Below are 27,629 nucleotides of genomic sequence, written 5' to 3' on the forward strand. Positions count from 1 at the left end.
AATGCAATCACACATTGTGCAAACTGATCTGGAGGAAGCAAGATATTGTACCTATGGTAGGCTAGGGCTGCCAGCTCTGGGCTGGAAAATACCTGGATATTTTTGGGGTGCCGCCTGAAAACGGCTGGGTTTGGGGAGGGGAGGGACTTCAATGGAGTACAATGCCATAAAGTCCATCTTCTAAACTGGCCATTTTCTACAGGTAAACTGATCTGTGTTGCCTGGAAATCAGTTGTAATCCTGGGAGATCTCAGCCACCACCTGGAGGTTACTGAAGAGAACCATGATGGCTATTGTGACAAATTGTGAAGGACAGATTTCTTACCTGTAACTGATGATCTTGGAGTGGTCATCTGTGCAGTCACACACACGGGTTATCCGTCTGGATCGAACCCGACCTTGGAGAATTCAAAGCAATCTTAAGCGTTAATTTTGGCATGCACTCCTCGTTCTGGGGAGGAGGCATCCACTGTGCATGCCTAGAATGGGAGGGAGGCGCTCCACCCACTCAGTTTCTTCTAGCCGCTGTATAGAGAAATCTAGTAAGTAGAGAAATAAAACAACCAGCAGCGGGGAAGGCTGGGCAGGCGTGTGTGACTGCACAGATTACCACTCAAAGATCATCAATTACAGGTAAGAAACCTGTCCATCTTCTTCATGGTCTCTGTGCAGTCCCACACATGGGTGACTGGCAAGCTATTCTGCCTGGAGGCGAGTGCTGGATCTGTAATAAGAAGGCAGAGGTTAATTAAGCATATGAAAAAGCAAGGAATGTACTTACAGAATAGAAGACTGGGGACGTCAGTCAAAAATGGAGCGTAGTACAGCCTGTCCGAAGGGTGCGTCATGCCGAGCACGAACGTCTAAGGCGTAGTGCGTGGCAAACGTAGATGGGGAAGACCAAACCGCAGCGGCACATATATCTTCCATCGGGACGCCCTTGCAGAAGGCTGATGACGTGGAAACGGCTCGAGTGGAACGAGCTCGTAAATGTCCTGGTACAGGCTGCTTAGCCAGTCGGTAGCACAAGGTAATGGCCGCCACAACCCATTTAGAAAATCTTTGTGTTGAGATCCTGAAACCTTGGTTGTGGGCTCTATAGGCTACGAAAAGTCTATTGTCGTTACGGAAGGAACATGTTCGCTCGGTGTAGAAAGCAAGAGCTCTACGTACATCCAGGTTATGAAGGGCTCGCTGACCATCATCGCTAGGATGTTGAAAGAATGAAGGTAAAGTAGACGGTTTCCCTAGATGAAACGGTGAGACGACTTTGGGTAAAAAGGATGGGTCAGGGCGTAATATTACTCTATCATGGTGAAAGATAGTGTATGGAGGATCTGCCCTGAAAGCACAAATGTCACTGACGCGAGTGCTACCTGATGCGAGTGCCACCAGCAATGCTGTCTTCCATGACAGAAGTTGCAGGGGGATGGACGCCATAGGCTCGAAAGGTGGTTTCAAAAGTTGGCTTAAGACGAGAGACAAGCTCCAAGTAGGGTGTAATTGACGGATTGGAGGTTGGATATGTATGATTCCTTTCATAAATGCCTTAGTCGCGGAGTGGGAAAAAACAGTGCACCCTTCAATGCGTGGATGGAAAGCTGAGATGGCTGCCAGATGCACTTTCAAAGAAGAATAAGCCCTGCATTAGAAAGGAACAACATATACGTCAAAATCTGGGCTTTAGTGGAAAGTTCAGGGTGAAAGTTATGACGAGTAGCATATGCTGAAAAACGTTTCCATTTCAGAGAGTACAATTTCCTAGTGGAGTGTTTTCTAGCATTAAGCATGACCTGGCGAACATCCTGAGGAAAAATTCAAAAACTGATCTTCCAAGCAGTCAGTTTTAGAAGACCAGGGTCGTGGTGTAGGACATTGCCTTCCTGTTGGTAGAGTAAATCACGTACTCTGGGAAATTGGAGGAATGCGTTGTTCGACAGAAGAAGAAGAGTGGTGAACCAAGGTTGACAGGGCCACCATGGAGTGATCAGGATACAATTGGTCCGATCTAGCTTGATTTTTTGGAGTGACCTTGTGATGAGAGGAATTGGTGGAAATAAGTAATGAAGTGGTCCTGACCACAGGTGGAGGAATGCATCTCCCGGACCTCAAGTGTAGAAGCGTGGACACTGGGTGTTGTGCGCGGAGGCAAAGACGTCTATCTCTGGGACTCTGAAATGTTTGAAGACTGTCTGAAGGTATTGGCGATTGAGGGTCCATCCGTGGTCGTTGACTAGGTGTCGGCTTAGTGCATCCGCCTTCACATTCTGGACTCAGGTAGATGCACAGCTGTCAGAAATATGTCGTGAGCAATGCTCCAATGCCATAGGGACATGACACGTTTGCAGAGGTGGACGATGTAGAAGACAGTGGCAACATTGTCTGAAGTGACCTGAATGTGTTGGCCATGAAGAGATGGCAGAAAAGATCTCAGAGCTCTGTGAACTGCCAAGAGTTCTAGGCAGTTGATGTGGAGGGATCTTTCGTAATCTGTCCATTGACCTTGAACTGTCAACGTTCCCAAGTGGGCTCCCCATCCCCACTTCGAAGCGTCGATCGTGACAATGGCAGACGGGGTCGGCCGTATGAACGGCATTCCAGTCAAGAGATGGTGTTCCAGAGACCAGCATTCTAGAGATGGTAGGATGTACGATGGAACAGTAAGTAGGGTCATTTGGTATTGGCGATGTGGATGAAATGTCCGGACAAACCACAGTTGAAGAGGATGCATGTGGAGTCTTGCAAAGCATAGAACGGAAGTGGTGGCTGCCATGAGACCCAGCATGCGTTGGAAGATGAAGGCTGTTTGAGTATGGTGCATAATGATGGTACTGGCAAGGGATTGAATATGGTGCACTCTGTCCATTGAAAGGTAAGCCTTGTGTGCTAGAGTTGAGAGGTGTGCTCCTATGAACTGAATGTTCTGCATAGGGGTCAGGTTGGATTTCGCTAGATTGACCTGAAGACCTAGTGAGGCTAGGAGAGACAGGATGGTAGAAATGTTCCTTTAGAGTTGCTCTTTGGACTAAGCCACAACAAGCTAATTGTCTATGTAGGGGTAGACGGAGATCTTCTGTTGTCGTAGCGAGGCTGCCACCACCGCCATACATTTTGTGAAGACTCTCGGTGCTGTCGAAAGACCAAACGGAAGGGAGCGAAACTGGTAATGTTGGTCTCCGACGGCAAACCTGAGAAATCTTCTGTGCCAATGATTGATGGTGAGGTGGAAGTAAGCGTCTTGAAGGTCTATTGACGCCATCCAGGCCTGCTCTGGAATCTGGTAGAATAGACTGCAGTGTAATCATGCGGAATTTTTTGTAACGAATGTGCTGATTGAGTTTGCGCAGGTCTAGTATAGGATGTTGACCCCCGTCCCTCTTTGGAACCAGAAAGTAACGGGAGTAGAACCCTGTGTGATGGAACTGCAGTGGAACTGGTTCTATAGCCGCCTTGTCCAGCAAGGTGGCGATTTCTTTTTGGAGTCGGTGCCGTTGGCATTGAGGTTGAAGTGGGAGCAGTCAGGTACGATGCTGAGGTCATAGTGGGAGACCTAGGGACCGAAGACCTATGATCTGTCTTCGGCTTCAATCGGTGGGCTGTCGAATCCGATGGTTTTCCAGAAGTCGATTCCATACGATGCTTCTTTTTGGAATCATCAGACTTCTTGGAGTGCTTCCCGGACTTATGCTTGCTGGGAGCCGATGCCACGGAAGCTGCCAGTCGAGCCACTTCCCTTTGGTTAGTTAGGGATGTTGGCGAAATTTGGGATCCTGAAGCTTGAGACATCACAGGCCGTAAAGATGTCTCTAGAAGGTGGCTTTTGAGCCTGGCTGTGCGATTCTTTCTAGCCTGCTTCCCAAACTGGCTACAGTGGAGGCAAATGTCGGTTCAATGGGTCTCTCCCAGACAGAAAAGGTACAAGGAATGTCCGTTTATTGACGGAATCTTAGCCCCATGCTGAGTACACCTTTTGAAAGTGATTTTGTTGTCTTTCCCTTCCATCCGCCTGGGAAGAGGGGGGTGGAAAGGGGAAGGGGAAAGAGAAAGATAAGGGAGGATATATAGAATTTTTTTTTTTTTTTTACAATACCGGAGAGGTGAAGATCGAAAATTTGGAGTGAAGGGCAGTGAGGATGCAAGGAGCAAGGTGAAGATTGCAGAGAAAAAATGGAGCGCAGCGAGGTAGGTGTATCCAGGACAGCGGTAAAGAAGAAACTGAGTGGGTGGAGCGCCTCCCTCCCGTTCTAGGCCTGCGCAGTGGATGCCTCCTCCCCAGAATGAGGAGTGCGTGCCAAAATTAACGCTTAAGATTGCTTTGAATTCTCTGAGGTCGGGTTCGATCCAGACGGATAACCCATGTGTGTGACTGCACAGAGACCACGAAGAAGATGAATAACTTATCAACATAGTACTTTAAAAAAACTAATGCCAAGTGATACAAAATAAAACCAGAGATACTCCAGTGTGATCTAATAGAACTGCAAAAATATTTATCAACGTATTCAATACAGGAGTGCTTTCTTGTTGGAATTTTGTTGTTGGAGAATGGTCATCTTTTCAATGTCATTCTTCCATACCAACAAGGTGAAAACACCCCACAACACAGGGGTGAACATCCCTCACAACAGCTGATACATCTGTTTCAGTGTTAATTTCTTCAGGAAAGGGATTATCCACAACAGAATATTCAAAATAGGGAACAAAGTCTCCAATCTCTTGACAATTCAAACTGGGACTAAAAGTTTCCACAATTTACAAGATGGCATTTGCTCACCAGGCTTCAAGCTACCTGTAATACTTGGACTTTTTTTTTACTGGTGAGGTTTGGTTGTGGTTACCCAAGAAGCACTGCAGGAAGATAAAATCTAAATTGGATATTTGTATGGGGCAGGAGACACCTATTCTATCATCATCAAATAATCTTCTCCAGGCTGCTTTTTGTCTCACCCCCATGCAGTAAAAACAGGCTCAGAGGAAGCACCATAGATATGAAAAAATGTAGCTGAAAACACTTAAGTACCCCTCTCTCTCAATGTGAATTTGCAATCCAGACAGCAGGTTCCCACAGCTGCTTTGAGCCAAGGGAAAATATTTATATAATTGACCTTGTTTGAGCCTTACATCCAGGGTTGTTTTTTTTTGTAGCAGGAACTCCTTTGCATATTAGGCTATACGCCCCCCTCCCCCGATGTAGTCAATCCTCCAAGAGCTTAGAGTGGGCCTGTAAGAAGGGGGGGGGGCTTTTTTTGTAGCAGGAACTCCTTTGCATATTAGGCTAACCCCCCCCCCCCCGATGTAATCAATCCTCCAAGAGCTTATAGTGGGTCTGTAAGAAGAGGGGAGGGGGAAGAGCAGGAGTTCCTGCTACAAAAAAAGCCCTGCTTACATTGAAACAGCTACACTATAGTATCTTCCTTCTAGACCAGGGGTAGGGAACGTTGGCTCTCCAGATGTTTTTTGCCTACAACTCCCATCAGCCCCAGCCAGCATGGCCAATGGGAGTTATAGGCAAAAAAACATCTGGAGAGCCAACGTTCCCTACCCCTGTTCTAGACAGAATGTGCTTCCCAGAGTAGTAGTTAGCTAATTTTTAAAAACTGCATCCTGCTACTCCAATAATGGACCAAAAACATCTAAGCCAGTGGTACTCACCCTGGCTTGCAGAGAGTTACATTCACAATTACACTCAGCCTAAAAAAACAGATTTACTTCCATCCTTGGCATCTCAGGGAGGCTTGCAACTTATCTGTTACTCTGGCAGCAGCCGTTCTCCAGAACATAAGAAGCCATGTTAGATCAGGCCAATGGCCCATCCAGTCCAACATGGTGTCACACAGTGGTCAAAACAAGCACCATCAGGAGGTCCACCAGGGGGGCTAGAAGTCCTCCAACTGTGCCCCCCAAGCACCAAGAATACAGAGCATCACTGCCCCAGACAGAAAGTTCCAACAATACACTGTGGCTAGTGTCACCCAATAGCATAGGCTGGAATAATGTGTTCCAAACACAAAAATTGTTATCTTGTATTAAAAACAACCAAAAAGGTAAAGGTAGTCCCCTATGCAAGCACCAGTCATTTCCAACTCTGGGGTGACGTCACATCATGATGTTTTCATGGTAGAGTTCTTTATTGGGTTATTTGCCATTGCCTTCCCCAGTCATCTACACTTTCTCCCCAGCAAGCTGGGTACTCATTTTACTGACCTCGGAGGATGGAAGGCTGAGTCAACCTGGAGTTGGCTACCTGAACCCAGCTTCCGCCAGGATCGAACTCAGGTCGTGAGCAGAGCTTTGGACTGCAGTACTGCAGCTTTACCACTCTGCGCCACGAGGCTCTTCCCTATCTTGTAATACCTGTGTCCATTACAAGAGTCTGAAGCTAATGCATATTTGGATGCAAGATTCCTCTGCATTGCAATGCCTGCCTGAGCACTAGCAAACTGGTTTAAGGAGTCATGACAGGAATTGGATTGTCCATCTGCCTCCAGGACCACTAAACTAATTGCCTGTGACTACATTTTTGCCTGTGACAAGATTTTTTGAAGTGCAGGAACATCATCCATACAGCCCACACAACTACATCGACAAACATTAATAATGTATTATGAGCAGCTTTTAAAAAATTGTTCTGGGAAAGTGGAATATTTTTTAACAAAGAGAAAGAAATACTAAAGAAGGATGACCAACATGCAGCATGTGTTTCAAAATTGGCACAGGCAGCCATTTGCAGAACCCCTTGATAGGAGCAGGAGTGCCAATATGCATGGCTATGACATAGGGTTCAGCATGAAATCCTGTCTGCCTCTCTTATACTAAGTGTTGTGTGTTCCAGCTAAGCGTAGTAGAAGAAAATGCGCATCAGTATTTGGGGGTGGTGGTGGTACAGAATGGATTGCATTGTGCTTTAGAGAGAAATTCATACTTCGACCTTTGGAAGGCTTACAAACAAGGCTCACCATCAGCAACAGAAATGATACACAACATGAATGTTACCTTTGGATTTTTGCCCTCTTTGGCCAGTAATGCACGAAGCCGCTCTTGGGAAGGTGGTGCAATGAAGATAATATATGGCTTCAAGTCTGAATTACGTAAGCTCTTCAGTGACTGTTGGGAAATGTAATTTGCGTTTATTAAAATTACTCATTTCACACAGAACAATGTATTCCATTATTCATATCAATTATCCAGTGCCAGTACAATTTCCGCACTGCAACATTATACTTGGTGAATTTCTATGGGAATTGCAGTGCAAGATGTCTGCTTAGAAAAACTTGCTTGACAAGTTACTTGCAATCTTGAAAAAAAAACACTTTGTTTTGGACCACACAAGTGACTGCCAAAATGAACTCAGCTTAAACAGCATGAAGTAGTAAGAAATATACTATGCATGCTAACCTCTGGAACCCAGTACTGGAGGCAACATCAAGAGAAGAAAGCCTCATCTTCTGTGCCCTGTTTGTTGGCCCGGCAGAGCAACTGGTTGGCCATGGCATGAAAACATGAAGGTGGACTTCTTATGTTAACAAAAAATTGCAGTTTCTAATGGTGTTTTTTAAAAAATACCATGATGTTAAGAAGGCCGTTTTTATGTATCTGTCCAAATGTCATATAGTTTAGACACTGGCAGGATGGGGAGGACCACATAGCTAAGAAACAGAAACTGACATATCAGAAAATTTCATTATCCATTTTTAATATATTTATATATAGGAACTGAGACAATTAACTATTTTTAATATCCCCAAGACTCTAAATTTGGAGATGTCACATCCCTACCATGGCTTATTCTTTTTTTTTTGCAAAGAAAAAATATAATGCAACACACCACGGCAGGGTGTGGAAAGCAATAATTTGACAATTTATTACAAATGTGTTTTTGTAGAGTTGTTTTCTGTTTCTCACACAGTGGCACAATTTAGTGGTTAGCAGCATATGGCGCATGGACTCTCTTAAACAACAGCTGAAAAGTTAAAGATTCCAAGAAGTTTCTAACACAACTGTGGAAAAGCCTAAGAAAGTACAGTGACCCCCTTCCAGAGCCATTTCCTGCTGTACACTGCAGAAGGATGGTGCTTGCTGAGACAATCACGTAAAATGTGAAGGGGAGATAAGTACCTAAGCACTCAGGAACATGCCTGAAAATCACATGTGGTCATTGTTTCCTGGCACATGTCTACTATATGTTAGGAATATATGTCCCTCATTCATGCTTCACATATCTGCTACAACTAACTGTGGTGTAAATCAGCTGTTGCATTAAGTTTAAAGCCGCCCCAGAAATCAAGAAGTAAGTCAATTCTTTATCACTTGCATGGATCAAAGACGAGGCTGGTGAGAGGATTTGCACTTTCAGTGTGCTATAAACTTCTCCCACCAAAAGGTCAGAAAAACCTAATTTTAAAATATATGGACCTGATGAGAAAAAGGCTTCTGTATGGCCACTAAATAGTTATTTATTAGAATTCTACTTTTTTTAAAAAGACACTAACATTTACAAATCTGATGCAGTATGCACACAATTTTCCTTTTGGCAAGGCATAATAAAGGAATAAACAGACATTTTTGATGCTGGCTCAAAAAGGTCAGGGCTAACTGACCACCTCTTCCCCCATAATATCCCATCCTGCCTTTTAACTCTCACTAAATTTCACAGATGACATTATTAATACACGGCGGTATGCTGCCTCCCTATGTCTACTACTCAGCATCCAGTTAAATATGTTTTAACTATGTAAGTGTGTTCTAATTAACTATTCCAGGCTACATATTAGTCCACAACACATAACTCAGGCTGAAACTCTGGAGGTTCTTCAATGCTCAAACCTCAGTATTTTTTGAAGCTAATTGAAGATCTTTTTGGGTTGGCAACGGTAGCCAGAAAGGGCAGCAATTCATTTGCGTTATCAAAGCAGCTTGCTACTTTACAAAGGTAGCTGCAGCAGCTAGTGAGGGTTAATGTAGGACAGAAACCATATCTTTGCTGCAAGAATATGGAGAAAGCCAATGTTAAGCCAGTTCCACAACCTCTCTTGCCAGTACTCACTATGCTGAATACTGGTAATAAAGAGAATTCATAGCAGCAGGGACTCCCACCTCTGCATAGTCTTTCAACCTGTTATCCAATAAATCCAGTGATGGGTAGGAAAAATTACAAATAGTCTCCCACGATAAAACAGTATCTTCAAAATTAGGAAGTATTTAGCATTTATATTCTAAAAACAGATGTTCCATACAGCCATAGCACATGTACAGAGCAGACAATAAATATGCAAGTTTCGTGCCTGTGTAGGAGAAATTATAAAGGTCTGTTGTTGTATTACCTAATCTCAGAGGTAAAACAACTGTGCTCAACAGAGTGATTTCACAGGGCAATCAGTGCATGAAAGCTATTTCTAGAAAGAAGATCCTTCACCAACACGTTTATTTTAAACTACCGCAATGCAACAATTACAGCTGGACTGCTTATCTGGACTGGGGTTGGGCGGCATTGTTCTGCGATGGTTCTGATACTACTGGGAAAGTAGGTTTCAGAAAACAGTGCTGGGGACTACTGTTAAGCCCCCTGGCCTTTAGCCTATGGGCTACACCACAAGGTTCCATGTTGTCCCTTAACTCTTGGTAAAATTGTTTTAATGAAGTATGTTTGAGAGGGGGGATTATTTTTATGGTTTTATAATGTATTTTATCAAGAATGTTTAAACAGCCACTTTGGCAGCCCTTGTAAAAACAGAAAGATAGGATATAAATTTTGTAAATAAATAAACTTTGCTGATACCTGTGTATGAAGATTTAAGAGACATATCTTTCCAGAATTGATCACTTGCCGGACAGAGTCTATGCTGGTGCCGTACAAATTCTTCTCAAATTCACCATGCTCAATAAACTTCCCAGCAGCTATGTCAGCCTCAAATACTTGTCGTGACACAAAATGGTAATCTCGGCCAGCTACTTCATTGTCTCTCCTATTTCGTGTGGTATCTAACACCGTGCCCCCCCCCAAAAAAACAAGACAATAAATTAAGACAATTTTTGGAGATGGAAACAATGTAGAAAGCATTTTTATTTTAATTTGCAACCCTTACAGGGGAAAGGAACACCTACTTGAATCTCAGCAGAATATACTTGTGTTAGATGAAGAATACCAGTCTTTAAAGTTGTTAATCCAGAAAGATTTGCAAGTTTTAACCCCAATGGGGGTTAAAAATAGTTACAGAAGTCTCTGTAAGGTGCACAGTACATGTCCAGTCATGCAAAGACATACTTCCTAAAAACGTTATCACATGAAGGAAGGAATGTTATATGCAACTGAAACTCCTGAAGTATATGAAGAATGACAACTGTATCCATGTAAAAGAGTATTTAATCAAGCTGCTGTTAGTAACTAACTGACATCCTTGGGAAAGCAGCTATACAAAGGATTTTATTTTAAAGCAGGCTTTTTTTGTAGCAGGAACTCCTTTGCATATTAGGCCACACATCCCTAATGTAGCCAATCCTCCAGGAGCTTACAGTAGGCCCTGTAAGCTCTTAGGAGGATTGGCTACATCAGTGGTGTGTGGCCTAATATGAAAAGGAGTTCCTGCTACAAAAAAAGCCTGCTTTAAAGTACCCTCATACCTATAAAATACAGTATTTTCAACAGCACACACATACTGGTTTAGTGAATAATCTATTAAAGCAGCTTCCATTCCTACTAAGTTATAACCTGCTCTTGATTTCGTTTACATTGTGACATGGTCAGGCGGTAGGGCAAAGGTGCAGTGTGATATAATGGTTAAAAAGTAGGATTAGGAACTAGGGTACACGGATTCAAGTCCCTGCTTTGCCATGGAAGTTTGCTGGATGACCTTAGGTCAGTCAAACACTCAGCTAGGCTGATTGTTTTAAAGATAAAATGGAGGTGAGAAGAATCAGCTGAGTTGCTTTGGGGAAAAGTCAGTATGAATGAAAACATGGCCTGGGTGTCCCTGTGTAGACCCTGGTGTTCAGCAAACTAAAGAGAGTGGGGGAGAGAGAGTGCACTTGGCCAGACATACTGGGAGAACCTGAGCCCTAGCATTGGAGAATCAAACTGACAAGCTGAGCAAAATGAGTTGAGGTACTGCTAAAGTGCTTGGGGCTGGCTGCCTACCACTGCTGTTGGGGTTTAATTTTAGAACACAGGACCAGTGACAATGTATCCAAAGCTTCAAACTTACGAGGAACTGCAGAAGCAAACCGATCAGCTTCATTATTCATTAGCCTCTGCCGCAGTTCATTCTGGCCACAGTTCTGTGGACCGATCAGGACAATAGGTCGTTTCCTATTTGCGGGTTGGTGATAAAGTGACATTTCTTCATAAGTCAAAATCTCCTCATTGTCATAATCTTCAGAGAGAAAGACCAAAATAAAATGTGAATGTTTTCCAAAGTGAGCAATAATTACTATGACATTCAATAGGGAGGGAGTGTGACTCAGAAACAGGGCGCATCCTTTGCATGCACAAGGTCTCAATCACTGGCACCTTCAGTTAAGAGGATTCTCATGTCTGGATTACATAACAGTAGTCTGAGAAAGCACTATACATCCATACTCATACAAGCTTGTTCTCGAGTCTCTGAGAATATCAGGCAAAATTTCAGGCCATAAACACTATCTGGATGGTAGTTCTAATTTAAACAATAATCACTTTCTCCTTTTCCCTTGGTTTTATAATATATGGCATTTCATACACACATGATCTTGGTCCTGCCTAGATTTCTTTGGGTGCAAGGGGAGCGGGTGATTTTTTTGCTGATTCCTCCCTCTTGTGGATGCCCAAAAGAAACCCTGAAATGCTATTTCACCTTGCACCTGAGGAAATCTAGGTGAGATCGAAGCCATAATCATTGCATCTTGTGGCAATGATTTTCATAAGTTAGTTATGAAAATACACTTCTATTAAAAGAATATAAACCACCACTCAGTCTAGCATCTCAGAAAGCATTTTAGCTCATGAGTGCACACAGGTAATTTAATCAAAAATGGCACATCATTCCTTCTGGATCTACTATATTTCTAGAACTCCTTTCATGCATTTTATGTATCTTACACAGTTTTCAGGGCATCCTATTTATTTTAGGTATTTGTATCCCACAGCCTCTCAGCATTGTACAAATAAATGAAGATTCATAATAATAAAAATCATAATCACAAGCAAATGTAAAATAAATCATATTAAAAATTTAAAAATCAAGTCAGTGGGAACACACAAATAAAATCAACAAAATGTCTGGAAAAATAAAATTCCCTGCCATTGAATCTTAACTCTAACTTATTTCTTGAACTGTTGTCTGGAAAATATACTTCTCAAGGTTTTTTACCCACTTGTATATAGTTTGATTCCCCAATCCTCCACTTACAGCTGCTGGAATAGCCTTGGGTTAGCCATAGCTATCGCAGGAGTTGCTTTTGAAAGGACAGCTGCTGTAAGAGCCCTCTCAGCCCCACCCACCTCACAGGGTGTCTGTTGCGGAGGAGGAAGATAAAGGATATTGTAAGTCACTCTGAGTCCCTGATTCAGAGAGAAGGGCGGGGTATAAATCTGCAGTTTCTTATTTTTCTATGGTGGTTTTCTACAGTAATTCTTTATTTTCACTGCTAAGCTTTGGACTCTGGGTGTACTGATACTGTTCCTTTAATGCTAATAGCTCACAGCTTTAATACCAGTAGCTCACAAAGTAGAATTTTTGCTCACAAGACACTGCAGCTTAGAGGGAACACTGGATATAAGTACAAGTGCTTTGGAGATGATGAATTCAGAGACATATCTTTGATGTATGTCAGTCGGAACAAGGGAAAGAAGGCAAAGAAAGGAAAAAGAAGGAAAGATCAAGAGATCAAGAGAAGGCAGCAACAGTACATTACTATAGGTACTGAATCAGGTTTTGTATTAAAGTGAGCAACAGTTCAATCCAAGGCAGAGTTACATCCTTTTAAGTTCCACTAAAGAAAATTCATGGGGCTGTAAGTGAAATTTCTTAATTGCCAGCTTGTAAAAGCAATACATACCAGTTTCAGAAACAAGTGAACTACATTTTTTATTGCTCAGGATCATACCGATCTATTCCACTACCAGAAACCTTTTTCCTTCTGCTGGACGAGGCTCTTTACTCCCACTAACAGAATGTGCTTTTGCCAGAAGAACATAAGAAAAGTCATGTTGGATCAGGCCAATGGCCCATCCAGTCCAACACTCTGTTGTCACACAGTGGCCAAAAAACCAGGTGCCATCAAGTGGTCCACCAGTGGGACCAGGACACATGAAGCCCTCCCACTGTTGCTCCCCCAAAGCACCAAGAATACAGAGCATCACTGCCCCAGACAGAGAGTTCTACCTATACCTTGTGGCTAATAGCCACTGATGGACCTCTGCTCCATATGTTTATCCAATCCCCTCTTGAAGCCGTCTATGCTTTCAGCTGCCACCACCTCCTGTGGCAGTGAATTCCATGTGTTAATCACTCTTTGGGTGAAGAAGTACTTCCTTTTATCTGTTCTAACCCAACTGCTCAGCAATTTCACTGCATGTGTTCTTGTATTTTGAGAAAGGGAGAAAAATACTTTCTCTATCTTCTCTATCCCATGCATAATCTTGTAAACCTCTATCATGCCACACACTAGTGGGAGTCAATCCTTCAAGTAGGAAAAACCAACAACTCTTGAAATAATTTTAAATATCTTACCATCATTTTTATTGGCATTATACAGAACTTTTTTCCGTTTCTTTTTGTTTTTCTTTGCACACCAAAGTTTCCCTAGAAGTTTAAAATATGAATATGAGATTCAAAGTTGTACAAATATAATAACCAAAATTTCCTTGGTTGGCAGCTGTAATAATTGGAACACGACATTCACACTGTTTCCAAGTATCACACAACTGGTTAAATTAAATGTCAGCCACAAACATAACACTTTTTACTTGCTTTTCATACCAATACTGTGGATCTCTTACCAGCAGCCCATTGTTAATATCTCTCTTTACAAAATTTAATTATTCATTCTTTTTATCATTATTAATCATGATTGAATTCCTTGATAACATCACCATGACAAAGAATAAAACTGAAAGGCACCATGCTAATTCAAATCCTCGAGCAGACCCAGAAGTCAATTGACAATATAATGGTATATTTTATCTGGCTCATTCTGAAATTCAAAGAGCCCTTTCTAGCACAGCATTTATATATTTACTTTGCTCACAGTACACCTTTCTTGCTGAGATGCAAAGTCAATTACAAAATTTAGCAATGTAATAGAACACTAAAAGACAAATAATAAGCACTGAACACAACAGGATTACAAAGTTAGAAAACAACTCAATAAAAACAGTATAAGAAATGATGTAAGACATGCAAAAACTGGATTACAGAAATCAGAATACCATGCAGTAAAAACAAGAAATGCATACAATAAACAGCGCCATAAACTACACTCTTGCTCCCTTGCAAGAGTGTCTTCCTGAACAATTTCCACTTTACAGTCCCTTTTCCTTTTATACTCTCCTCCCAAGCAATTCCTTTTTACACATTCTACAGAATGACAGGATTGGGAGAACCTGCTTGATCTCCTCAGGTAAGCCATTCCACAAAGTGGGCATCACAACAGAAAATGATCAGGTATGGGCAGTCACTGATCAGGTATGGGCAGCATTGTGACAGAAAGCCTAACACCTTACTAGGGCAGAAGTGCCATCTAGAATGTCTGGGATCTTGGGCCCTGGAGAGGTACATTAAAATGACCCATTCATTCCCATTCCACATTGGAGCATCCTGGCAGACTTAATTCCTTTTGGACAAAGGACATTCTGGTTGGGACCAGACCACCTATCTGACTGATGGATGTAAGACTGCATATTATAGGGCTCTGATTGGTAAGAAGCCTCTGACATCACAGATGGAACTTTGCATAGGACTGACTAAAGCTGACTGTCACCCTTAGAAAGGAGGCCGGCTTAGGTCCAATTCCATTTACCATAAATATCTGGACATTTTGGGACTTTCCCTGTCTTCAGTTTTCAGTGGAATCTGAGTCCATAGGATATTAGGTAGGAATTAACAACTCCTTCAACTTCTTGTTACTACAAGGAACTCTGCACGTGCTCTGAGGAACCTGCTACAGCCTAGGTTGCATGTTAGCTTGGCTAGTTCAACTGTATTGCTTTCCATTTGAACATCTCTGTACTGCTATTGTTGTGTATTTTCCTTGTATTTTGTGTTTTGCCCTTTTCCTACCACCCCCGGAATTCACCAGCCTCCCCCCGCCTTTTATAATAAACTTAAAAAAAAATGAAGACCTTTTTAAGCTTTGCTTAGTATAATTTATTTCTCTGGCTTATTGCTCTTAATCTCTTCCCCCACATATTCGACAGTACAGTGCTACTGGCTTACCTGATTTTTCTGGTTCTTTATCTTCTTCTATAGTTTGTTTCATGGCTTCTCTTTGCTGCTGAAAGCTTTTTCCTTAATAAAAATGCATATAGAAAAATAATTAGCAATGGAAAACAACTGCAATTTCCCATGACAGATTACAGTAATAATTTTAAGATGACGGACAGTATCTCAGTGTGGATTCATACATCAATTCCATTAAGAACACAGAAGGAGGTAATTCCACAAGAGAATCTCTTATAACAGTACTGAACTAGTGTAGCACAATAGTACTACAATGACAACATGGAATCCTGCTTCAAAGTATTTAATTTCCTTCAAAATTCAAGAACTCTACAAAAGTAAAAGCTCTGGCCCATCAACAATATGGTCACATGAACTGCTACAAGTTTTCTGAAGGAGATCATATGACAAATATTCAGAATTTTTTTTTGTGTCGAAGGGAAACCTCAGAAATGTTCCTTCCCTTGTGCCGAAGGGAAACCTTAGAAATGTCTATGGACTAATTCCTTCTATTCCCCCACCTTACAGAAATAATAAGAGTAGCTACAAAGACAACTTTATCTTATGAAGCACAGTTCAGAACTTCCACTACTTTAAAAAATAAGACATTTCTCTACATAGATATGTTTGGTAAACAATCTCTAGCAATTGATAGTGATCTAAAGGACTTTGGGGCCTAGAATATATATAAGCAGTCTTATCATGAGTCATTATTTTAACAGAGAATGGAGGCACATGACAGAAATCAGACCTAGAAAGTGATCATTACCAAACATAGATCTTTTCCTCACAAATTTCAAATCTTTAGTGATACTTGCATATGAAGAACCTCTAAAGTTGTGTTACTGCAAACAACATGTCATTTATTAGAGTATCTCTATCAGCCACCCATGATGCATTTTTAGTTCCAATGGATCGCGAATTCTACTTGCATTTGTTGATCTCAGTCTTACTGGACCACATTCTTCTATGACTGAGATCAACAAATTCTATCTGGAATTTATGATCCATAGGGATTACATAAAGTATGTGTATCCCATAGAGGAATTGCAGTATGATGTAATTCCGTCCACTTTTGTAAGCAGCTGTGTTTATGTGGTGAAATGATAATGCTGTCACTTATAAAAGGAAGGGTCTGGTTAAAGGTGGATGCAAGTAGCAAACAATGTATCTAGTTCTTGGCTATTCAATATAGCTACAAATGATATAATACAAGGTTCAGCTTCTCAGGCTGGACATATAAAAACTGCTGGTATGCATACATTTTTATTTATGTAAAAATAACTCTTTTCAATATTTATTTTTCATTCCAAGAAAATATATGCTGGAAGGAATCCAAAAACATGCCAGTCCAAGTTATTGACACACAAGATCTTTTCAGCATCTACCGAATACACCAAGAGTCACCTAGGTGCAGTGGTTAGATCCAGGTTCCCATTCTACCATGAAGCTGGTTAGGTGACCTTAGGGCCAGTTGGTCTCTCAACCTAACACACCATGCAGGATTGTTGTGAAGGTAAAATGATATATGCTGCCTGAGCTCCTTGGAGGGAGGTTGGAATAAAAATGTACTAAGTAAATAAACAAGAAACCAATAATTTTAGCTTTTCTGATGTGGAAGAATGAGAAAATATACTCTAATTCTTTATATTAAAGAAAACAGCAAATATTACCAACATGTTAAATCACTAACAGATGCCAATACTGTTAATTAGAAAAAACAGTAACATGGAATCACAGTTCATATTACAGGAAACACAAACAAACACACACCGTAATAAGCTGGCTAACACAGTCAGTAAAACTGTTTTCCAAATCTTTTGTCACATTATAAAGAAGTACAACCTCATAATATTAAAGAAAATTCCATTCAATCAGTAGGCTTGCTAGTCCTCAGGTTTGGGTGGCGGAGCCCCTGGTTTTGCAGGCTCCTCCCTGCTGCCACCCATGATGTGCATTTACATCTCTGCAGGTTTAAAAGAAGCTACAAACTGTGCTTTGGAATATGTGCACACCTTTAAATCTTAGCTTGAGGAAAGCTGCAAGGGGGCAGGGACAAGCAGGCAGAGCCATGTGGCTCTTCCTGGTGCGTGAAAAAGGAAGAGCAGAGTCCCTGTGTTTGTTTTGCATTCATTTCAGAAGTTGTTTGTATAGTAGAACAGTAAAGAGTTAACTAGAAACTGATTATAGGATGGAAGAAAACTCCACCCCCTAGATTGCTCTGTTCCTTACTTTGCTTTTCCTGTGTTAGTCTGAAGGTAATTGAAATACAGCACATTGTTACAGTCAGCAACTCCCATGAGTAAACTGCCCATTGTCAAGCATGGCTAATTCTGATCAATAACTAATGGTTTTAGGGCCTGACTAGAAACAGACCTGGGAAAGAGCCCAGGGAATCAAATGTTGTTAGTTTATTATTCTTTCCTGGCTTTCCTCTCCTTTATGACTGTTTAATTAGAGTGAACAAAGCAATCAGCACCTTCCCCTGAATTCTCCTCTGGGAGGATGAGCCATCTGGGCATTGCAAGGCCGAATGCCTGATAACGCCCTGGGAATGTATGTAGTTTTGATATTCTATGTGTGAACACTCCCCTGCTTCCACCCCCCTTTGGAATCCCTTTGAAGTGTGTCTTAAAAGTTGTGTATCAATGTATCGGTTTCATTCTTTTCAAGCAATGGCTTTAGCCAAAATATCGGTCTATCAATAAACGTAGTCTTTGTATCAACCTCGACTCGTCATTGAACCCGCATGATTGACACCCATGAGATCACAAAACTGTGGGCTTGCTGAATGGAAGAGAATAATTACTTAATTTTATTTATTATTATTAAGGCAAAAGTCTCTAATGGTGCAAAATCCACAGTAAGGTAAGTAGCTTACAAGTCCATGTTCACACGTCCATATCAATGTCTTCATACGGATGCAATCTCACTGGTCGACCCACATGGGGGGCACAGAATTCAAATTCCAGCACAATAAATGATAACAGAATCTATCTTCTCCTCTACGCGATTGCCAGCTAATTACTTATCGCATTTCGGGGTTGCACAATGTAACTTCAGCTTTATCAAGAGCAATCTCATTCAACCCAGGGAAAGAACCTCCAAAATTTCTCACCTCTCACTTCTACTTTCTTACACACCAGATAGCATAAAAAATTGGCACCAGCTCTCTTCAAAAAGCTTGAAAACTAACTCTACTTAAAGAAAGCCATTCTAGGAAACTCCATGCAGCTGTGTCTCTTTCTTAAAGGTATAAAACACAATATAAGGTATACAACACAATATAACATTATCAAAGTTGTTGTGGACTGAAACCATGTATAATACTTCCACTTAGATGCACCTTAAATGTAATACTTTTCAGAGATAAACTACGGTCTGTTTCTTACATTTACTAAATAACTGCAGAGCCATCTGCTTCGATATATGAATTTGATATTTAGAACATTTTGAAACCATACCAGAAACTTATTGCTTCCCAGAGAATCTAATGGAACACCATTTATAATTCTTTATTATAGCTAAATGTTTACTAACCCCAAGTTTTACTAAATGTGTTAGCCAGTGTGTTTGTTTCCAGTATTGTTAATAAGCATATCAAATTTCTTTGCTAAAGCTATTGGCCAGGTCTTCCCCCTAACTTACCAAGGTAGCTATTCGGGGGTAGAACTGCAGTAGCATAACTGATTTTACTAATAAGTATTTAGCTTATTCAGTAGGGAGAACCCTACTTACTGTGATACAGGGGCAGAGTATTAACTTCAAGTGCATAGAAGCAACAGTTATGCAATAGTCTCTCAGAATGAAGAACTGATATATGGCAAGACAAATCTTCTATGCATACACAGAGCCTTTTTGCAATTCTGGCTGTAGCTTACACAACATCCTAACATGATAGTGTTGGCAGCCTAACAAGCGAGCCAAACAACTCTGGAAAATATATAAATTCTGACCTATAACTTGGGACTTGCCACAATGCTGACGCTGTTGTACAGGTTACTATTCAGAAAATGAAGACTGCTTATAATGTCATTGTCTATAAAATAGCTATACTGAAAATCCTTATCAACAGGATGGCCTTAGATTGGCAGTAAATATATTTCTGCACAGTTCTATGCATAATAGAAAGCAACCTAGCGAAGAACAAACATTTACTAAGCAGAAGCTTCTCATTAGCCAAGGTGATTAGAGGGAACAACATGGAGTTAAGAGTTATTTGTGTAAGAAAGACTACTTCTTCCTCTATTTATTTGAACAACTAGATAGATTTTTTTAAAAAAACTCTCTGGGGTTGAACTATGTGCTTCCCATCTCAAATACTGCCACTTAAATTACAGACAGGAAAGCAATAATGTCTTGACCCCCCCCCCCCCCGCCCCATTAGATCCATCCATATAGTCTACTGTTTTCAAATCATGACGTTAGCAAATCAAAGATCTTCAAAAAAGGAACTTAACAGTATTGTTTTTAACAAGACAACATTTAACCTTGTATTCTTTAGAGAACAACTTAAAGTCCTTATGGCACAGTTTTTGTTTATTGAACCTAACAAGATTGATGTAGCAGACTAAACAGGGAGCATGATGGTACAAAAACTAAAAAAAAGTGTACATAGAAACATTTTTCTGTTGGCAAGAATAGTTTCAAACTAGGACTTTAAACAAAAAAAGAGGACTACTATGAGCAAGAAATACAAGGTTAGAAAAAGAAATTAAGAGTGGTTTAAATGTTATATTCAAATGAAGTTAGCTTTTCATGTGTCAATTATTTGTATAATACCAGAAAAATACTTGAAACACAGTAAATAAACTATTATGTACTTCCCCTTAAATTGTTTAAACTGTAGAAGAAAACCCAAAGGCACTGAAAACTTTTGACAGAATAATTTTAGCATATCGAAAGTGGATGTGACTATCTAACTCAGAATTTCCCAGTCACGAAGCTCAAGGAAGTGGGTCATGGGTTCTTGTAGGTTTATGGTAGTCCTTTCCCTCTTTGCCTAGTGCCCAGACAAACTTATGCTGAATCTCTGAGGTGGGGAAGGTGGTGCATAGTCAACCAGACAAACAGCAGACTGTAGTGAGCAAGGCTGCAGCTCAGTGATGAGATGAATACTTTCTTGTCCAGCTCAGCTGCAGTCAGCTCCATCATTGTTCTCCTTTTCCTCCTCAGCAGGTAGCTGAGAAAAACTTCATGGTGACTGCAAAACACATTAATGCCACAGTTTCTGCTGCAGCAAACCAGTTTTCTATCTACCTCCTTAATTTGTCAGCTAGTAGGAAGAGGCAGAGAGGGATGCAGGCTGGACACTGCAATGAGTATGGGAGCGTGTGGGCAAAAGTGAGCTGCTTGGATGGGGTTAGGCAAGTTTAGCTGTTGCTTCTCTAATTTTTCACAGGGAGAATGCTTTGCTGAAGTCTTCAGAAGAGCTTTGCGCTTCAGACATAATACTAAAACTGCATTTCACTTTTAAAGATAACTTAAGCCTACTCTGTTGATTCATGAGCTACTGACTAGCAACATTAGTTTTTTAAAGCTGCCATTTGGCACTGATGGAAGAATACAATGATCTTCTCATATCTTTCTTTGAGTATATATTATTTTTCAGTCCAAGAAGTATCTCTCTGATGTGGTGGCCAAGCCTGTATCTCAGAAAAATAAAATGCCAACTTCATTCACTACCTAATTCTCCTCTTGGGTCTATTAGAGCCCCCCCAAATTCAGGATTTCTGAAAAATCCCTGATTCCAATACTGTGCCGGTATTGGGACCTGGGATTTCTTGGAAATCCCAAATTTTGGTGGGATCCAATAGACCTAAACCAAAAAAAATTTGTTCTCCTTCCACCCCCATCAACAGAATAACTAGAAATTTGGGGGAGCAGAGAAAAAAAGCGTTCTACAAAATATTTCCCCCTTTTGGAGTCAGTGAAATGCTTTTAAAGACAAATTTTACAGCGCAATCCTATGAGGGGGGCTGAAAGAGCTTTGGGAGCAAACTAATGGCTATGTCGACGGAAGTCAGTTATGAAGGCGCAAGCCCACTTACATTCGGGCAGAGGCAACTTATACAAGCATGGGTCCACTTGAGCGAGAGGGCAGCGGTGCCTCAGCCCTGTGCCCAAGCGGAAGTGCAGTGGAGATACGTACGCCAGCTTGAAGGGGGTCAGTGTCAGGGGCATGCCCCAGCTTAGTCAGCTCTCAAAGAACTTTGGGTCCTGACATGCCCCCCCCTCCCCGAGGTGTAAAGTTATGCCATGGAAAATGCTGGCGTGGTATTGAAACAGAAAACAAAGTCCGCTGCTGCCGCACCAGCTTGCAAACTCCTTAGGAAGCTGTGTAATTGCCTCACCAATCACTTCACACCCTGGGCTGGTCAAGCCCCTCCCCAACACCCAATCACCACTCCCCGTCTCCTAGGAAAGCTTCTGCTCTAGCCTCGCACAACTCTTTAAGTAGGGTAGGGCGCAAGGCATGGGACTCTGCCACAGAGCTCACTGCCATGTGGACTTAGCGTGAGGGTGGGAGCACTTGGTGGAGGGAGCTGCACAGAGAAGGCACGTAGGCAGTACAGTGTGAGCTATTTGACTTGCAAGGAGAAGAGCAAAGTCTCTACTCCGTGGCTAACCTTTCCTGTTTTCAAGCCCCAACAGGTTTACGGCCTCTGGAGTGTTCGCACATAGATGAGCAAGTGCGGCTGCGCACCCTTGCATTGCCCCCCCTCCCCTTGCTCAAGGCTGGGCAAATTACCAGCATCTCTGGCACAGGAACCTGGCAGCGTGCTTTGGCATGTGGCATTCACCCCAGTCCATGTATGCCACTGGAGGGCTCCCTCCCTTGTCTGTCCTCTGCCTCTCATTTCCACCCCTGGTGGGGCAATGGGGGGGCGTGTCTGGCAGCTGTTCCATTGCCTGTGGGGAGGCAGGTCAGCAACTGTCCCTTTAAGAGAGTCCATGGCTTTGACAGTCCCACGCTACAGCTCCCATGGCTATCGAAGTACAAGCAAGCCAGGAACACTTTAACCCAGGACAGGTGGCTGTGTGTTGGCTGGTTCCATCATGTGCTGCGGGGTTGTTTGTTCGCCCCTCCCCCGCCACCTTTGCTGCCCCAGTCAGGATGGCACCTCCCCAGCTGCAAGTGGCATGGCACTCCTTCCCGAATGCAATGGGTTTCTTTCTCTGTTTTGCAGGTGCGAATTCAACAGAGACTTTTGTGTGCGGCATTTCAAACCCACCCACCCCCCTCCACTCAATCAGTTGTTCCTTCCCTCCCCTCCAATTGGAGCCTGCCATGCAAGACTTTCCAACTTCCAGCTGGGATGCTATTCTGCTTGGTTGCCGCACAATAAAAGCTTAGATGTGCAACTGTGTTGTCTCTCCTGCTGGGCTTCTGCTTCGCTCCTCTCTGCCCCCGCCCCCGCCACTCTGTCAGTGGGCTTCCCAGAAAATGCCTTAGAGGGTGGGCTCGCTTGTTTCGTGAGGAGGGGACAAGGAGGAAAACTATGAGCCACTCCACTGCCGCAGGGCTGGACAGGGGAGGGGAGGTCTTCGCCCCATGCATCCCATGGGAGGGAGAGTAGTCTTGCACTGGGTGCTGCACCTCAACCTGCACAACCCCACAGGCTGTTGTGCTCACCGCACAACCTGGGGGGGGGGCTAACAGAGTGGATGCATGGCCAATATCTCACACTCTGAGGTCTGCAGCCCCCGGGGGAGGAGTTCCATGCACATAGCAGGGGGTGTCACAGTGACACAGGGGGTCTCTGACTCCGTGTGGAGAGGTTGTCTGTTGGATTTGGTGGCATGTTGGGGAACTGTCTGTTTGTTCCCATACACACATTCTGTCTTTGGCAGCAGACTCCTGCACTTTGTGCTTCCTGTTTGTCTGCGGCAAGGCAGAGGATGCAATGCCTCTGCCTGTCTGCCTGCCATTGTTATGAGTCTCTGATAGTGGGTGGCTGCAAGCGGGTTGACAGCCTCTCAGGCGCAGGCTTTCCACCCCCCCTCCCAGTCACATGCAATGGATTGGCCAATCCTGTGGTCCTGCACAACCCTGTCCCTCCCCCCACCCCCATCTCAGCAGCAAGCCAATAGCACACACATGGACAGAATCATTATGGCGACAGCTTCTCTCTCATGCCTATTTGTCCGGCTGTGCTCCATCCCTCTGAATAACTTCTGTTGGGAAGGGCATCATGACATAGAGGTTTGAGTCCAACTATCAGTCTGACGGAGTTGATAGCCCTCAATAACACTGCTTAACTAGACAAGGAACAAATAGGCCAGGTGGCCAGGGACGAGGTTTCCCCGTCAGGTTAGACAGGAGAAAGGTGGAGTGGGTGGTTCAACCGAGGGATAAATGCAGAGGAGGCCTTTTAGGAACCACATAGCATGAGAATGCATAGCAGGTACCCGTCAAAAGGGGGTACAATGTACTGCAGCACCCAGGAGGCCGACCTTAATAGAAGAGGAGCTGAGGACAAAAGTCTACTAACTATAGTGTAAGGTTATAGATGGCAGGAGGTCTCCCTCCCCCCCCCCCAAGGAGGCTGTCGGGGGTGGGCAATCAGGACTATCCGTAATTGTGTCATTAAAGAGAGGAGAGCTTCTACTACTCTACCACAGGGTGACTCCTGAAAGAGGAGTGCACAGTAAGACCTTCCAACCCATCTGTGAGAAGAGGAGTACACTGTGACACAATGTCTGGTCTCCATGCATCAGGCAAAGATCCAAGACAGGAGAAGGGTAGAAAAATGTCCCAGGAGAGTGACAAAGCAGAAGAGGAAACAACGACTGCAAGACCATGACGGTGCTGCAGAGAGCATTGAGGGCCATCCCTCAATAATTTATGGACTACCTTGGTGATTTGAGGGAGACATGAAAACATGTAGAGAGACTAGTTTAGTCCTGGGAACAGGAGGCCATCCCCCAAGGGCAGGATGTTTTGGGGCAGAATATTGACATTTCTGATCTTGAACAGTGGTAATGGAACAGTCGGAGGGGACCTCAAAGGCATAATGCTCGTCAGAGAGATGTTCAGGTGATTCCTCCACTCATGAGGGGCTGCTGCCCTGTGGCTCAAAGGATCCATCTGCCCATTCAAGTCTCCAAGTTAGTGGGAAACCTGCAGGAGTGAAATGGAGATCCATGCCGTCTGCCCATACTCTCAGAGCAAGGGCACAGAGAGTTCGGCAATAGTCCACCTTGACCGTAATGTGTATGAGAGCTGTGGAAGTTGTGTAAGAATGGAAACAGCCTTTGCTGCAAGTAGTCACTCAAAGAAGCATGGCAGTTCTAGGAAAGTAATAAGGTGGTTGGCCTAGTTGTGAGGTCTTGGGTTCCTGACACGACCATTTGTGTGCGCATTCCAGGGCCTAGGGAAGTTACTGGCAATGATTACAATTGTAAGAGTAGGGAGTTGGAAAGGTGTTCCCAAAAGCCTAGAGGGTCCTATTGTCCACCAGTTCTATGGCTGAGCCACTGGTTGATAGGGAGAGGAAGAACCATGAGGGGTCTTTGAAAGATCCAAGAGTTCTGAGGCATCAGTTATGGAAGAAGTGCATGGGGAGTTTGGTAGACATCTAGACTGAGGTGGTCAGGCCGTGAGGCAGAAGAGGCGTTGAGTGTAGGAAGCTGTGCCTTGTCTTAGTGCTTGGAACATATGTACAAAAAGGGGGCAGCATCCAACGCCCTGTGTAGGAAGGGGAGAAATCTTAAAAGTTAGGTTCCATGCTCTCCTATAGACTGGACCTTGGTGGGATTTTTCCTCCTTTTAATTATTTTTTTTTGGGGGGGGGGGGTAGATTTACCCTGCACCCAAAATTGGACCTAATGTAGTAAGTGAGGGTCTGTTTGGATTTTGCCAAAAGCCAGATAGCTAGTGTCACGTTCTCAGGGTGCAGGCAGGCAGGAGTCCAAAGCCAGTCCAAGGTCAAAGTCCAGGATGTCAAGCAGGAGTCAAGTCACCAATGCAGAATCACAAACCGGAATCAGAAGTCAATGTCCAAAAGCCAAAAGGTCAGGGTGCCAAGGAAATCAAGCAGGTCAGGATCAGGAATCAGGAAGGAGCATGGATGCAAGCCAACGAATAGACTTGTTGCTTCCACAAGGTTACCAGGTCCTGGATGGGAGCTATATGGGGGCCTCAATCAGCCTGCTCCCTGGGTGGCAGTGAATCTGCTAGAACTCAGGGCTGAGAGATCTGAAGCATCGGCGTGCCTCATGTCTTTGCTCTGAAAGTTCTTTCCGTAGTCTGCTTTGAACTCTTGAGATGGGAGGAGAGCTTGGAGGAGATTGATCGTCAACAGCTGACACTGGTGCCTGGAGAGTGATTGATGGGCCAGCTGCTGTTTGTTCAGCTAAGGAACTGGCTGGCAACTCTTCCAGGGCTGTTAATCCGTTCAGCTCCTCCTCATCAGGGCTCATGACAGCTAGTTGCAGGCACATAGTTATACCCCAGAAGTAGCTGTAGACTGCAAAGAGCATCATGGTTCTGATGAAGACTGTGTAGCCTTAGGATGCCAAATGGTGTCCCACGTGTAGATCTGACATCAGGGCAAATGTAGATTTGGAAATGTCCTATCCTCTTGGTGAATCAGCAGGAGGATATTGTTTAGGACAGACATGCCAGAGTTGTAGATGAAGAAGATAAGAAGATAAAGATATTGGATTTATATCCCGCCCTCCACTCCGAAGAGTCTCAGAGCGGCTCACAATCTCCTTTACCTTCCTCCCCCACAACAGACACCCTGTGAGGTGGGTGGGGCTGGAGAGGGCTCTCATAGCAGCTGCCCTTTCAAGGACAACCTCTGCCAGAGCTATGGCTGACCCAAGGCCATTCTAGCAGGTGCAAGTGGAGGAGTGGGGAATCAAACCCGGTTCTCCCAGATAAGAGTCCGCACACTTAACCACAACACCAAACTGGCTCTCCGTGAGATATATAGGGGCAGTGGTCTGTCTGTTTGTCTGTCTGTCTGTCTGTCTCTCTCTCCCTCTCTCTCTCTCCAATAATGACTCCCGGATTAGACTTTGGTGACTGAGCATAAGCTCAGTACCAGGTTCCTGCATGTAACATGCACCCAGAGGGAGGGACTTAGAGGAGGGATCAGCATGGATAAAGAATCCTTTACAGATTAAATTAAAGGTAAAGGTAAAGTCCCCTGTGCAAGTAGCAGTCGCCTCCGACTCTGGGGTGACGTCGCACCACGATGTTTTCACCTGAACTGAGTTTCTGCTGGGATCAAACTCAGGTAGTGAGCAGAGATGAGTGCAGTACTGCAGCTTACCACTCTGTGCCATGCCTTTCAATGATGAAAGCAGGGACAGTCAGTGACGTTTGGCCAAATCAAACTAGTGCAGAATGGCTGAAGCTTGCTCTGCATCAGAGAGGTCAACGTAAGGAGAACACCACCGACATGTGGTGCTGATGACAGAGCCTTGTCAGTTCACTCAAATTATTAGTGAGAGCACCCTTTCCAGTGTTGATCCAGTATCGGGTCGGTCTGGTTACTGCTGCCAACAGCCAGTATAATGGCTGCTTCTGGGAGGCTTCAAATGCTGGACTCAATCAAAAGGCTCTCGAAGCCAAAAACACGGAAAGATGCCTGGGACGGGGTGCACCCCATGCAGATATTGCCCCCATCACTTAACCCACATAAAGGGTGAGGGCAGCGGCGGCAACAGACGTAGCAAGTGTTACTGTCCTCGCCACCGATTAGCATCCACTGTTGAGGTCGGATGGTGGGGGTGGCGGCGAATGAAGAGCCGCCACCCTCGCCACTGATAGGCCTCCACTATCGAGGTCGAACATCGGTATGCAGGGACATTCTGGCACCGGTGCTCACAGGACCACAGCCGAGCAGGAAAAATAGGTTTCCTACCTGTAACTGATGATCTTCGAGTGGTCATCTGTGCAGTCACACTGATGGGATATAGGCGCCCACGCCGATCACGATCGGTAAACTCAAAAGCTGCGGATTTCCGCGCCCCAGGCCCAGTGCGCAGAAGCCCCACCACGCATGCCCACTGGGACCAGAGCGGACATCTCGCCAGTTCCTTCTGACCCCTGCGTAAGCCCTTTCAAGATGGACCAGCAGCAGAGGGGAAGGAGGGCGGGTAGTGTGACTGCCCAGATGACCACTCAAAGATCATCAGTTACAGGTAGGAAACCTGTTTATCTTCTTCGTGGTCTCTGTACATCACACTGATGGGAGACTAACA

At 43.7% G+C, this 27,629-nt stretch overlaps 1 protein-coding gene across 2 annotated transcripts in view; it reads right to left on the bottom strand.

Moving 5' to 3' along the window:
* LOC132590610 (protein PALS1) overlaps window positions 1-27,629 on the bottom strand; it is a 136,473-nt gene that overhangs the window by 3,031 nt on the left and 105,813 nt on the right. For both annotated transcript variants that reach the window (XM_060263579.1, XM_060263580.1), the window contains 5 exons: window positions 15,408-15,479; window positions 13,704-13,775; window positions 11,199-11,366; window positions 9,776-9,978; window positions 6,994-7,104 (listed from right to left, as the gene is read on the bottom strand). In XM_060263579.1, the coding sequence (XP_060119562.1) occupies window positions 6,994-7,104; window positions 9,776-9,978; window positions 11,199-11,366; window positions 13,704-13,775; window positions 15,408-15,479 (626 nt within the window). The remainder of the gene's footprint in view (window positions 1-6,993; window positions 7,105-9,775; window positions 9,979-11,198; window positions 11,367-13,703; window positions 13,776-15,407; window positions 15,480-27,629) is intronic.

Source organism: Heteronotia binoei, unplaced genomic scaffold, assembly GCF_032191835.1.
Source record: "Heteronotia binoei isolate CCM8104 ecotype False Entrance Well unplaced genomic scaffold, APGP_CSIRO_Hbin_v1 ptg000334l, whole genome shotgun sequence".
NCBI classification, from domain to species: Eukaryota; Metazoa; Chordata; class Lepidosauria; order Squamata; family Gekkonidae; genus Heteronotia; species Heteronotia binoei.